The 15,530-nt window shown below is 39.6% G+C and overlaps 1 protein-coding gene across 2 annotated transcripts; it reads left to right on the top strand.

Moving 5' to 3' along the window:
• The first annotated feature begins 278 nt into the window (after positions 1–278).
• spartb (spartin b) lies at positions 279–15,014 on the top strand. Of its 2 annotated transcripts, none has more exons than XM_058413639.1 (8): positions 279–434; positions 1,733–2,476; positions 6,741–6,938; positions 9,320–9,461; positions 9,821–10,015; positions 10,111–10,269; positions 11,667–11,757; positions 12,719–15,014. In XM_058413639.1, exons 2-8 carry the CDS (start codon positions 1,736–1,738, stop codon positions 12,930–12,932), a joined length of 1,740 nt encoding a protein of 579 aa, XP_058269622.1. In that variant the 5' UTR covers positions 279–434; positions 1,733–1,735; the 3' UTR covers positions 12,933–15,014. The 2 variants fall into 2 exon arrangements, with proteins under 2 accessions (XP_058269622.1, XP_058269623.1); XM_058413640.1 differs by lacking the exon at positions 12,719–15,014 and adding an exon at positions 11,984–12,712.
• The last annotated feature ends 516 nt before the right edge of the window (positions 15,015–15,530 follow it).

Raw genomic sequence — 15,530 nt, 5'->3', positions numbered from 1 at the left:
ATTTAATGAAAAACAGTAAGCTTGTTGGTGTTAAAATATACTTCCGCTCCATATGTTGATTTTTTTCTATTATTAATAATAATATGTATTATTATTATTATTATTATTATTATTATTACTGTGAGTGCGTGAGCGGGCGAGCAAGCGCGCGAGCGCCTTCTGCTGCTTTCTGATTGGTGACACAATGAGGCCACCAGCCAATCCAGAACATTCTATGCGGAAGTTAAGCGGATGCGCTCAAACTCTACGATCTACAAATCATACAAGACCGACAATCCATTACTAGATGGTTTGTAGCTTCGTGATTGTGTGTAGGAGGATGATGTAAAAAGCAGTAACGCCAGAGTCTGGACTCATAAACTGTCAAACACACAGAGGGACTGAAACTGACTGATACTTATTTAATTCGGTTCTGTACAACAGCTGTTTTATTGGTAAGTTATCCATCTTAACTCTGCGGTAAGATCTGCTATATGACGTATTTGTAACTAACTTAATAATAATAAATAAATTACACTGCTTTAACAAATAGGTCTCCATTTTGGAGTTAACATTACATGGCTCTATTTTAGACCTTTTTACATGATTTTACAACTGCAACGATTCTTGTATCCCTTAATAAATATAAGATTGAACGTAAATATGTTGGCTAGACATCTATTTCTGTGCTTTTTTGGGGTTATATTACCTCGGAAATACCTACTGTAAACATCTGACAATATTTTTTTACCCAACTGTTTTCCGCGAACTTCCGCGTTAGTAGTTTTTTTTCGCGTCGAGGTAATAGCCAATCGCAGCGCAGATAGTGAGTCGGTTTAGCCAATCGCAGCGCTGGAGAAACTTATTCTGTCGGAATACGGGTGGAGGAGAACGCTTCCTTATAGCATGCAAATCTAATAGATTGTTTACTGTTAAGTTTTGGCAGCTTTCACGAAAACGGGCACGAAATAAATAAATAAATAAATAACACATGTAACGAAGTTAAACATATGCAAATATAATATTGTTTTATCTTAAATGTAAAAAGAAAAAAAGTAGTATTTTATTCCTATAGGTAAAACACTGGTTTCAAAATGATTGGCACCCATACTGTGATTTAATGCTAAAGTTAAAAGTCTTCGTTAGAGAGAATGACACAGTCCTGTAATGTCTAACAAAGCCGGAGATACCTGTATGCCCAGGATATTAGACTTATCTCAATACAGAATTATAAGCTCATTTATATATTCAGATTTGTGCACGTTGACTTCAGTAGCAACTCCTGTTTCTCAGTGAAGAGGACACGGCTGCACTAAAAAACATTCGGTTTCTGTAAATAAGTGACAATTCTACCTTTGTGGCATCTTCTGCAGTACATATAACTTTCTCGCACACCGGTTGTGAAATAGAAAGAACACGGCAGTGCTGACCTGAAGTAAACTCATTTCATGGCTGTGTACTGATGCAATAGTGAGATTTTTTTGTTTCATCATTCCTCATGTCCTCGTTCTCTTTATAACGATGTGGTAAACACTGATAATGCAGGAGTTTTATGGAAAAGTCCTTTACTTTAGACCTTTCTAAGAAAGAAACAGTTAGACTGACTGATTGGATCATTCCCAAAATTTTCCTTAATTTATAAGTTGTTAAACTACAATATCTTTAGATTGGATCATCATACTGTGGAAAATTTAAACCATAACAATAATTCTGGAGTTTGTGAGGTGTTTACATTATTTTTATATATACACAGGGCATGGAGAAACCAAAGCAGGATCCCTTCGACAGAGCCAGACTGCAGGTGATTAAGGACGGCTATGAGCGAGCATTTGAGTGCATTAACAGGGCTCTTTCTGAGGATGAGGCGGGAAACAAGACCCAGGCTCTGGAGCTTTACCGTCAGGGACGTCAGCACCTTCTCCGAGCTCTCAGCGTGCCCACACGGGGAGACGAGTGCGTCGGCGCTCAGTGGGATTCGGCCCGGCAGATGCAGCATAAGATGCAGGAGACGCTGAACAACATTATGTCTCGATTAACAATGCTGGAGAATAGCACGGCTCCTTCGGCTGCTCCTCCTGTCCTGCAGAGACCGGAGAACGAAGCGACTTCTCCAAACCTGTATCCTACACTCCCTACAAGACCACCGCCACCCACGATTCTGTTCCCCAGCAGCCAGGCCACAGGAAGCGAACAACCTCCCGCGTACTCGCCGCAAGCTGCTGATGGACACGTCAGTATTTCGTATGGAACAGCTGCAGGAGAGCTGTCTCTAGTCGGGGACGAGTTCTACAGCCACGCGTCCAGCTCAAGTACCTCGCCACAGATCCTGGGGGAAGACGGAGAGGAGCTGTTTTTCCTGCCTAATGGTGTCCAGATCTTCTTCGTCACCCCCGATGGACAAGTGAGCGCACCCTCTTACCCAGGATATCTGCGCATTGTGAAGTTCACCAATGACTGCTCGGAGACGACGCCCACCAGGCCACCCGCCTTCCTACAGGTAAGCGATCAAAACTTTGGAAAAAAAATATTAACACTCATGAGCTAACTAAAATGAACAAGCTAAACCCTTTACTAAAAATTTACAATTAGAGCAGTTTAACTAAACTGTTAAACAGCAAACAATACAAAACATTAATCTTTAAAGGTGAGCAGAGAGTGTGTGTGAGATCAGAAACAGGTGAAAAGTCTGAAAAGGAAGAGAGTGTGCACTGTGAGATGTGGAGTCTCAGTTTTCTGAGATATTAAAATTGAAATATGGGTTTGTCCTACATACTGATCAGGCATAACATTATGACCACCTGCCAAATATTGTGTTGGTCCTCCTTTTGCTGCCAAAGCAGCCCTGACCAGTCATGCACTGTGTATTCTGACATCCTTCTATCAGAACCAGCATTAACTTCTTCAGCAGTTTGAGCAACAGTAGCTCGTCTGTTGGCTCGGATCACACGGGCCAGCCTTCACTCCCCACTTGAGCCTTGGTCGCCCATGACCCTGTCGCCGGTTCACCACTGTTCCTTTCTTGAACCACTTTTGATAGATACTGACCACTGCAGACAGGGAGCACCCCACAAGAGCTGCAGTTTTGGAGATGCTCTGATCCAGTGGTCTAGCCATCACAATTTGGTTCTTCATCAGGCTCAAATCCTTACACTTGTCTATTTTTCCTGCTTCTAACACATCAACTTTGAGGACAAAATGTTGACTTGCTGCCTAATATATCCCACCCACTAACAGGTGCCATGATGAGGAGATCATCCGTGTTATTCACTTCACCTCTCACTGCTCATAATGTCATGCTGGTGTTAAATTAAGAGACACTAATAATTAAGAGATTCAAGAGAAAAAGCTGAGGCAAAGGCCATACATATGATCAGATGATATTTATGTCATATTGCGTCAATTGTGTTGTTAGATATTTAAAAAACAAAAAGCGTGCGTCCAAAATCGTGTACCTATAAACACTATATCCAGAGTTGTTTAAACAATTTATAGAGCTGAATGTGTACTCTTGGTTTAAGTCCTGGGTTTCACCTGTGAAGACTGCAGTAGTTGTTAATAAGGATAAACCCACATGAAGATCAGAGAGCTGTCTATGGGAGACAAGCAAGCCATTCTGAAGCTGAGAGAAGAGGGAAAATCAATCAGAGCTATTGGACAAGCACTGGACGCTGTCAGAACAACAATTTAGAGTGTCCTGAAAAAGAAAGAAACCACTCAGCATCAGACACTGGACAATTCACAGAAAGCCATTGTGTTAGCTGTGAAGAAAAAACCCAAACAACAGTCATCAACAACCTCCACGGGGTAGAGGTGAAGGTATCACAGTCCACTATTCAGAAAATTTGTGAGAAGAAATAGAGAGGCCATTTCACAAGATGCAAACCAGACTAGAATTCACAAAGAAGTACAGGAAAGAGCTACAAAACATCTGGAACCAAGATGGAAAGGCCAAAGTGTGGAGGAAGGAAGGATCTGCTTGCTCATGATCCAAAGCATACCTGTACCAAAACATGGTGGTGCTCGAGCTTGGATGGCTGCTTCTGGAACATTCTCACTTAATCTTTACTGATGATGGAACTCATGATGGAAGAACCAGGATGAATTCAGCAACAATTTGTCTGACAAGTGAATTGGGAGGAGCTTCATCTTGCCACAAGGGGGGGAAAAAATGGTGGAAAGCTATTCTGCAGATCTCATCCCAGTCAAGCAGCATTTCATCTCCTGAAGCTTGGTGATGTTCTGAGGAGACTTTAGGTTGAGTAAGAGTTTATGTATGGTATTAAGACACATCCTGGTGCCGCTATCTGGTTGATGATAATGATAACTGAATGACTCCATGAGCGAATGCACTTTATTTAGATTGCAGTCATTCAGACCGCACCCTTTCCCCCACTTTCACAAACTTCAGCAGGTGATACTGCAGGCTTAGTTAATCAGTCCACATGAGGTCCCTCGTTATCTGTCAGGATGTCCTAGAATGACATCACCGTTGAGAAAAGTCGTGAGGCGTCGTCATGTTGGAAGAGATGAAGACGACGGCCAGCTGCGTGGACGAGCTTGACCTTGACGGTCACATGGAAGCAAAAAAAAGAAATCGGTTTTGTCATTTCCATTTGTGGAGACATGTTGTGTAAGAGGGTTGTGTGTCCGTTGAAACACTTAAAATACTTTCCAGATGAAATTTGGAATATCGGGGTGTTTACGGACAGACTGAAAGAAATTATGTCTGTGTTTGATTATGAAGTCTCTTCACTATCCTCCTGTGCTCTTTAAAACTCTCCACTATACCACCATCACATTCAGTCCCAGTGACACGCGTATGTGGTTTGGATGTTAATGAAGTGTTTACACGTACAATCTGATAATGGCCAAAGGAAATTGTTGTAACTTCTTCGACCAAGATGTTGCCGAGTTTAAAGTTATCAGATTAGCTTAAAGTTACTTTTTGTTTTGGTTTGATTTTTAACTTTTTCTGACTTTTAGATTTTAATAGATATATTGTAGTAGATATTGTTACTTCAAACTCAATTACAGTGGGCATCTTATTTACCTCAAATGTGTTTATTTACTTAATTACTTACCCATTTATTTGTTTCTTTAACTATTTATTTAGCCAGGTTTTTATTTACAATAAAAAAATGTTTATTTATTTGTTTGTTTATTATTTACATATTTATTTGCTTACTTATTTTCATTTTTTATTCACTTACATGTTTGTTTTTTTGTTTAACTATTTATTTATCCATGTATTTATTTACTCTCTTGTTTTTTTTTGGTTTATTTATTTATTTATATTTTATTGTCTTCTTGTTTAGCTATGTAGTTATTTACTGATTTATTTATTTAACTGTTTATATAGCTAAGAAATTATTTACTCACTTATTTGTTTGTTTGCCCATTAATTTACTTACATATTTATTTATTTGTGAAAGTGTCATTATTGTGTCATTAATGCAATGATGGAGCAGTCACGTTATTATGAAGCCCCTCCTACTAAATCTGATAACTCCACCTGCTCTTTCTCAGCACCATCCATTACTTTCACTTGCAAAGACTTAGGAAAACGTGTCTCTTCATAAACAACACATTTAAGCGTTAAATGTCTCGTGTCCTAGGAGTTGAGTACCCTCAAGAGGAACATGCATTCTTAGCTGAACTTTCTCCTGGACAGGAAGTGTGAAAGGGCGACTGTGCTTCAGGTCATCGTACTCAGAGTGCAAGCTCTAATGCAACATCCTGACTTTAATCCAATATAATCATGTAATGGAAGGTTTTTTTTTCCTTTCTCCTTGCCCCATGCCTCAGATCAGATCAGATCACAGGGGAATTCCACATACTGATGCTGTCTGATTTTATTTTTTTTCCCTCATACTTTAAGCATGTGTGTGTGTGTATGTAAATGACTCTGTGTTTTAGTCACACAGTTAAAGCCATTTTTCTACATAAGAGTCGTTTAATTAAAAGCCAAAATTATCCCAATATCATGATACACCGATCAGACATAACATTATGACCAGTGACAGGTGACGTGGATAAGACTGATGATCTCCTCATCATGGCACCTGTTAGTGGGTGGGATATATTAAACAGTTAGTAAACATTTTGTCCTCAAAGTTGATGTGTTAGAGGCAGGAAAAATGGACAAGTGTAAGGATTTGAGCGAGTTTGATGAAGTGCCAAATTGTGATGGTTAGACCACTGGATCAGAGCATCTCCAAAACTGCAGCTCTTGTGAGGTGTTCCTGGTCTGCAGTGGTCAGTATCTATCAAAAGCATCCTTTAAGAACTGTAAGTTGCAACATACAGGACTTAAAGGATCTGCTGTTAACATCTTGGTGCCAGATACAACAGTACACTGTCAGGGATCTTGTAGAGTCCATGCCTCGACGGGTCAGGACTGTTTTGGCAGCAAAAGGGGGACCAACACAATATTATGCAGGTGGTCATAATGTTTTGCATGATCAGTGTATATTAACCTTGTAGGGTAACAGGACAATACCTTAATAAAATGAAAGAAAGAAAATTAAACTATACAGTCAGTGCTCTTCTGTCTGTTTCATAGAGCTGGGTGATTTCGAAAAATAACTCATTTATAAATGTGTTATTTTAAATGACCCTTTTCTCAGGTATTCTAGACTTACATTTTCTTTCATGCTGTACTTCAGTCCTCTCGCTCTAAAGTTGTCTCCCGTCGTGATCTTTTTTGCCATACAGACACACACGAGTAGACGAGTGACCGAAGTGTTTTGTGTTGATTTCAGGTGTGTGACTGGCTTTACCCCCTCATGGCCACTGACTCTCCAGTCCTGCTGTGTAACACAGGAGTCTACATGTTCCCTGATCTGATGGCTCCCTCTCCGGGCTACTACGTGGGTGTGGTGCTGTCCTCCGAACTGCCCATCTCGGAGCGTGACCTCTTCCAGGACGTCCTGTCCCAGCTGACAGACCTGAGAGTCCAGGTGAGCTTCTACAAGCATATGCTGTCTCTTAGCTTTTAATTTTTCAGAATTACCACAGATTTTCTGCAGCTTTGTGCCATTTCACGTGACATGCATTCAGCCAGTCACATGCCTAAAACATGAGTACATGTTGTATGTTTCTTCACTGGTAGGAGTTTAAAGAAGAATCATGTGCTTGTGATTTAACCAATTTAAAGTTTTCAGCAAAACTAAGCAACTACTCTGCAAGTTCTATTACAAATTAAAAAAGCTGCAAAATAATGCCTTTTTGAAAGCAACAATGAGACAAAAAAAATACAACAGAAACTCTGGAGGGACTGGAAAAAAAATAATATTAAATGTTAAATCAGGATACAGTACCGTAATTTTACCATAAGATACAGTACCATGATCACTCAGATTTATTTATTTATCTATCTATCTATCTATCTATCTATCTATCTATCTATCTATCTATCTATCTATCTGTTTATTTAAATTTATTGTATTTTATCTATTTATTTATTTTATTATTATTTTTTTTTTTAGTTATTTATTTTTTGCACTGAACATCTTATTTAATAGAGTTGGTTTTCTCTCCCAGCACAACCCTAATGCTCCTGTCTGCTTCATTAACACACCCATTCCTGTTTCCACAGATTTCAGGTGCATTCGAGAGATTAAGAGATTTATTTAACCAGGTACCAGGTTGCAGGTTGGAGTATTGTTGAATGCCAAGTGCCTTTGTAGTCTCTACGAGAACCTAAATACATCCATACATATATTTACAGCTCCAGTGTGTTAGAGCTGAAGAGTGCATGTCAGTGTGTCATAACACAAGCTCTAAACGTAATTCCAACACAAACGTACAAACTCGCTCAGTTTTTCGCAGCTGTTTTGAGATTCACTAAATAACAGCGCCCTTCTACAGCTTTGATACGTTATAAGTAGCCTTTAATTGTCACATATACGTTACTGCACAGTGAAATCTTCGCATATCCCATCCTTGGGGGTCAGAGCGCAGGGTCAACCATGATGCAGCGCCCCTGGAGCAGGGGGAAGCGGGGGGCCTTGCTCAAGGGCCCAGCAGTGGCAGCGCTGGGGCTTGAACCCCGATCTTCCAGTCAACGACCCAGAGCCTTAACCCCCACCCCCATAATGATAGACAAAAACACAGCTTTAACCCTTGTGTTTCCCAAGCACATGGTTCCACTGGGGCTTGAACCCTGGACCTTCTGCGTGTAAACCAGACGTGATGACCACTACACTAGGAAACCGACTTCTTTAGTAACACACTTCAGATAAACAGCTGTGAAAATGGGCGATATGGAGAAGCTTTCTGTAAATTGTCCTGCCTTTATGGAGGAGGACTTTACATGGTTTTGAGTTTGGAAGAACATAAGCTACATTCTTTTGGCTCATTAACTTCAAGAGAGTGAAAACAAACAGACTGCTGAAGGGAGAAAGTGTTTATAACCGCTATAACTTAAGCGATAACATGCATTCCAAAACATTTAACTCTAAATGGATAAAAAGTATGAGCGCTGTGGTGTAAGGAGGAAGAGGAATAAAACACGTTGACATTTAACGTACATGCTCACCTGCATTTTTGTGATGTCATCACCGTGTTATATATGGTCACGCCCCTATTTCCAAACCTTCAGCTCGAGATAAAGACTTTAAGGCACTTGACACTTCATTCAATACTCAATGCTTTCCATAGCTTGTGTTAGATAGAAACAGACAAGCTCGAGCATAAAGGCAGTGAAGGGTAGAGTTAGCGCTGCTTTAAACTCCTCCCTGCTAGACATTATGACAACAAACACAAATTCAAATGATCCCTGCTGCATTTAATCCTCTCGTACCCTGGCATGAATGCAGGGTTTCTTTTTACTCACGTCATCTGTCTGACCTAAAAACAAGAAAAGAGTTCATCAGTGACTCATTGTTATGATTAATCAGTTCTGCCACAGATCGTAGACGGACTTTCCGAACCTCGTCGCATAATGATGTCACTGTTTCCTACCTGATGCCACACATTCCTGTTTGAGAACACACTCTGTAAACATTCCAGTGTCCTCATATTCATTTCACACGGCTCGGCACCGAGCGTCGCTGTCCTCCTTAAAGGTGCGAGCAAGTACAAACCCTCGCTTTGTTTTGGACATAACAGCCTGTTGTGTGATGTGCTCCGTCTGCTGACTGACCGCACAAAGCACTGCCATCAGATCGGCACAAAGCGGCTGTTTGACCAGACAAAAATTATAATTGCAAAGTTCACAGATTCACATTCCCATGCAGAATTCCCCTGGATCGCTTGCTTTTAGTGAGCGTGCTAGTGTGATGCTGTAACGTGCATAATGTCATGTTTTAACTGCTTTGTACTCTCGTGTGTGTCCAAGCCGTCCGGAGAGGCAGCGGACGCTATTAACCTGCCTCAGAAGGTGCACATAGAGCCAGCGGTGCCTGAGGTGGCACCCCCTACTGAGGAGGAGAAAGCACTGCCTGAGTGGAGTGAGAAAGTGGCTCATGGGATTCTTACAGGTGAGACTGAGGACATCCAGTTCTCTCTAAACACCTAATTATTTTTACAATTATATTTAATATTATTATTTATTGGTTTAATTTGTTTTTTAATTTTATTATTATTATTATTATTTTTTATTATTTTATTTTTTATTTTATTTTTTTATATAATATAATTCCAAAGGAAGGCTTTTCCCAACTTTACCACAATATGGACATGTGACATATGAAAACACTTAGCACAATTAGGAGAACTACATGATGTGTGTTCTGTTGATTTCACGTGACATCACGTGTGCAACAACCCCCAAAATATGTTGTTCCTATATACCTGTGATTAAGTATCTTTGACTGTGATTGTTGCACTGTACTCGCAGGAGCTTCCTGGTTGAGCTGGGGATTATCAAAGGGAGCCGAGTACACAGGGAAGGCCATCCAAAAAGGAGCATCCAAACTGAGGGAACACATCACACCCGATGACACCCCAACCCAAGTCAGCCCTACGGTCACTAAAAGCCTCCATGTAGCCAAGCAAGCCACAGGAGGAGCTGTGAAAGTCAGCCAGTTTCTGGGTAAAACTTCCGTCAACACCAACCCTTCCGGATGTTTCTTTAGAAATTTTTTTGTTTCGACTGCTTCTGAACGCTCTTGCTGTTGGCTGTTGCAGTGGATGGGCTGTGCACCATCGCTGGGCACGTGGGCAGAGAGCTGGCGCCTCATGTAAAGAAACATGGCGCTAAGCTGATCCCAGAGTCCATGAAGAAAGACAAGGAAGGACGATCCAATATTGATGGCGCCATGGTCGTAGCTGCAAGTGGAGTTCAAGGTAACGTTAAATACATTGGTTTATTTTGTTTTGCAAACACAGGGCACTAATTATTTTGCTAAGACCCTCTGTTTACACGTGAAGTGATGGTGAGAGGGCTTGAGTAAGCATCTGCACCATTTGTACGTGGTGTTTAAATAGCTGGTTTGAATCAACAGAAATTCTTGAATTATACAGCCATTGTAACATAAATTACAGCACAGTGGAATTCTTTTCTTCACATATCCCTGCTGAGGAAGTTGGGGTCAGGATGCAGGGGCAGCTATGATACAGTGCCCCTGGAGCAGAGAGGGTCAAGGGCCTTGCTCAATTGCCCAACAGTGGAGCTTGGTGGTGCTGGGGCTTGAACCCCGATCCTCAAACCAGAGCCTTAACCACTTGAGCCACCATTGCCCTAACATGACAGAAATCTTGAATCTGTAAATAGGGAGATATGAATATGTCTGTTCTTGTATTTCAGTTTCGGTATTTCCTAGATAAAGCCAAGCATGTGGCAATACCCCAGTACTTTTTGACCTTCTTTGGAGTAATGGGTCTGCAGAAATGCAACAAATACTTGTAAAGTACCTGAGTACAGCAGTAACAAAGTACAGTATTTGTAGTCTTTATTGTCTACAATTACCACAGTGCAAAACAGAAAAACAAAGAAGTCTTCCATAAAAAAAAATAAACAACCTATTTTCTGTCATCAATTATTTATTTATTTTTTTATTATTTGTTTGTAGCCAAAATGTAAAATAGAGCATTTACTTTTGCATTGAGCTGTATACAGTGGAACCTCAGCATACAAATGCCGTCCCTTACGAATTTTCACCTTAAGAATTGAAGTTTTGCAAGAAGTTTGCATCGGCATACGGATGATCCGAACCGAACGTCAGCTAAGTTGCGCGTACGTCCAGCGTCAGTGGAAAGCCAAGCGAAGCCAACCAAAGCAAGTTCACGAATTTTTCAGTCAGTGAAAGCTGTTTGGAAACCCACAATACCAACGTTCCCTTCAGCATGCATTCAAAAGCTAGGTGATTTTTCGGGTGTTTTTTTGTTGACAGATTGGTGGTGTGGGTGCTCTGTTCTATTTTTAGCCCAAGCTTGGTGGCACGACTTCCTGTGAGGAGCCTTGACATGGAATGCTTGGCTTGGGTCAGTTCTTTGTAAGCAGCCATACAGTTTACATACGCTTCATATTGGGAATATTGGTCATATTTTTGGCGGCTGGAACGGATTATCTACATTTACATTATTTCTTATGGGAAAATTTGTTTCGCAATACACATTTCCACCTTAAGAACTCTCCTCCAGGACAAATTAAATTCATATCCCAAGGTTCCACTGTAAATGTAAAGGGGAATAGATATCCAGGTGAACGTGTTTATTTGTTATTCTGGTCTGATGTCGTTTAGGATTTGCCACGATGTGGACAGGCCTGGAAACCGCAGCCAAGAACATCGCAAAGAGCGTCGCGACCGAGACCGTCACCACCGTCAAGCACAAGTGAGTGAGAAAGCATTCAGGAAGTACTGATTTCCAGTCTATATTATAAATTGTAAAGATTTCCTAAAGAAATGTACATCATACTCCAACTGAATACGATCTCGTAATCCTAATCGAATCAAGCATAATATTATAACGCTGCCTCACTTACATTAAACACAGACTCGTATATAGATTCGGATTCAAGCCATCTACATGTACATCTCTCCCCTCTATGTGTTTACAGATTCAGGGGTCTTGAAAATATCTGATTCCTGAAATGAGAAAAAGTAGCTCTTGCCATATAACGCTTGCCGATTATTAACAATCTAAAGCACTACTGTGGCTAATAGTGCTCTGATTGATATCCGGCGTTCCTAATGGTCATTATGGTGACGGGGCACGAACCTTCCCAGCTTAACACGATGATTAACTGATTCCTCAGTTAATGAATGAAAACCTTTTTATTAATTCCCTTTTTTTTCCCCCTCAAAAATCCAATTTATGATTAATAATTCAGTATTAGTTGTGATTGAATCATTTCAGGAAGATTTTTAATTGAATATCGCTGCCTACAAATGAAATGTTACAGATTTCTCACAATATTAGGCTCATCTACACTACCTTACTACATTTAATATTTAAAATCTTTACTGATCACATACACAGGAACAGGAATTATATGCCAGATTTAATTCCAAGACACTTATTCATGAATATCCCTAATAGACAGATCTAGAAATTGCACATCTTTGTCAATTATGATTGTAAATTGTTGTGATTTCACTGGATTTCTGTGCATCGCTCAGTAACAATGCTGTGAATGAATGAAGCGCTGCATGAATACGAGATCGAACGCTTTAAATTGCATGCTTTAACCCGCACTTCCTCAGCTTCACACCCTCACATCTACCTCTGCTCCCTGCTATCTATTCTAAAAACAAAACCCTACTCTTTAACTGATGTGGATTGTGTGGTGAAGGTATGGGGCAGAAGCAGGGCAGGCCACAGACCACGCCGTCCTCTCCGCCATTAACATGGGGATCACCGCCTTCAACATCGACAACCTGGGCATCAAGGCCATGGTGAAAAAGACGGGGAAAGAAACGGCACAGGCCATCCTGAAAGACTACAAAGTGCAAGAGGAGGCGGAGACGAAGAAACCAGAGGAGGAGAAGCCCAAAGAGCAGAAATAGACTGCGGTCACATAATGGACAGGGTTCTGCTTTGAATGTTTATCATCGTGGTGGACTTAATACTGACCTGCTTTGGTTTATTTACAAAAAAAAAATAACCTCTCACTGTTTTATTATTATTATTATTATTATATTACCAACATGCTGCCTATAACTTAGAGTCCGGGTCTATTTTTATATACCGATAAACTCCTCTTTGTAAGAATCCTCACAGGTTTTAAAGATCTCCATCATTGCCTTATTCTCGGCTCGCTGTGAAACTTTAATAGATGGTAATCTTTGGGGTTCAGGTTTACTTTGGCCTTTATTTGTCAGAGTTATGACTCAAATCTCATTTTCACTGGTCATCTGTTTCCTCACCACTGGATCTGGAGGTCAGGTCACGTTACATTTGAGCAAACCAGGATTTGTGGTTAAAAGGGATTTAATTAAAACCAGGTTATTTCATTCAGATCTATATAGAGCATTTATGTTGATAAGACCAAAGGATCTAGCGTGCTTATTAAGTTTATCTAAGACTCAGTCTCAGGAGGAAAAAGCTGCCAGAGTAAGTAAAAGCTGCAACAGGAAAGTTGACAGATTATCAATACCATAAGCATTTTTAAAAAGTTTTTTTATTTTCAATGAAACGTGAGTCTTTATAGCTGCTAAAATAGAAGCAAATGAAATAAGCTTCCGTGGACGTTCTACTTTAAACACAACTAGAAATGGATAAAACTGGCGTCTTCAGTCAATATATTTCAGTTTGTAATCTTTCTGCAGAGTAAAAACGAACAAAAATACCTATTTTTCCCCTAAAAACACACCCTGTCGTGTCTTATTCCGCATATAGACATTTATAGACTTTTTTTGACTTATGCATGCAGTATACTTCACCCTTAAAACATGATTAATGTTAAAATGCATTTAAAATAAAGTTGTCGTAACAGCTGCAACTGCATTCGCAAGGAAGCTTCAGATGAATTTAATGTCGTAATTGCGCAAGATGGAAAACTGGTGCTTGTTAATGTAATATGCAAATTAGGGAAGAAGGGGGCGGGGTCTTGCGCTGAAATTGAAATTCTCGATCATTCCAATGTCAGAACAATTTCATCAATGGTGTGTGTGTGTGTGTGGTTCAGGTAATCAGACTTATTTGACGAATAAGGGCCAAAGTTATTTAGCAGTCCACGTTAAACTGCTAACAGTTTAGTAACATTTCTACAAATGTTCATGTCCTGTGTCTCAATGCTGCACTAGAGATATAGATTATAGACGAGAGATTTCTATATTTAAATGCTTTATTTATGAAGATGTGTTCTAACTCTCTATCATTTCATCTGTTTTCAAGCTTTAAGTCTATTTCCAAGCACTTTACACTGTTAGGAAAAGATGAAATTCAAAGGAAAGTGTATTAGATATCTTTTTAAAGTTTTATTTCTGACTACTAACAACAGAGAGAAATAATATATTTGAAATGTTTAGATATTTTAAATGGAACTAAAGCTAATATTTTATTCGCTATGCAGTTTTTCCAGGGTCAGGAAATGAACATGTGTGTGTGTGTGTGTGTGTGTCCCAGTTTGGTGCAGTTATTATAATATTTTATTTCCAAGCTAGCAGGAATGAGAAATAGTCATTTGATTGACAGCTAGCTGAGCTGTGTATGTGTACACCAACATTCAGACAGTGCCAGACATGACTACAGACAAGCTCAGACTCCTGCTGTTCATTGCAAAGGTCTCTGGGTAAAAATAAAATAAAAGAAGGAAACTATTTACTCATACTTTAAAATTGTACAAAGAAATCGACAAATTGTGGTGAAATTAAAACGTGGGTACATTTTTTTTTTGGACAAAAACCCCAAACAAAATCAGCAGGAAGTTACACAAGGACCCTCTTTTTAAAGTGTTTATGAAAGAAAAATTGACAAGCATAGCACTGCAATGGAAAACCACTTGAGTGTGTGTGTGTGTGTGTGTGTGTGTCCTTCCTGTTAAGTGCAGTCTTCCTGTGTATGCATTAGGTTTATCTGCAGATAAGTCATGGTTAAATATTAATATAATTATCTGATACAATAAACTGAGCTACTCAATCACACCAGCTGTGTGTCTGTGTATTGTTTGACTTTTCTTTTGAATGGTGTTTGTTTATTCAATTTTGGCCTCCTGTTTAGTTCTTGTTCTGATTTATTTGGCTCAATGATAAATGTGAGGTGTGACATGTAGAATACAATAATCAGTCCCTCCACATGTACTAACTTTTTTTTTCTTCAGAAATCCAGACACATCATTTTTAAAAAATTAATTAATTTTTTTGTTTGTTTGTGCCTTTTATAGGTAAATTATTATTATTAGTAGTAGTAGTAGTAGTAGTAGTAGTAGTAGTATTTATTTATTTATTTATGATATCTGTACTCATTTCCAACGCACCTGGATGGAAGCGGGCTTCGGCTGAAGGCGTGTTGTGATGACATCTTGGCCCACATTTGCAGAAAATGTGCCGTACAATAATAATAATAATAATAATAATAATAAGCTCATCTGTATATTTCTTGCTTTTGCGTTAATTTTCTGATAAATCGCAACATTCTCATTCTCTCTCTGTCTCTCTCTCTGT

The sequence above is a fragment of the Hemibagrus wyckioides genome, linkage group LG17 (genome assembly GCF_019097595.1).
Source record: "Hemibagrus wyckioides isolate EC202008001 linkage group LG17, SWU_Hwy_1.0, whole genome shotgun sequence".
NCBI classification, from domain to species: Eukaryota; Metazoa; Chordata; class Actinopteri; order Siluriformes; family Bagridae; genus Hemibagrus; species Hemibagrus wyckioides.
The sequence above is the reverse complement of the archived record's forward strand: the minus strand, read 5'-3'. Positions and strand labels throughout refer to the sequence as shown.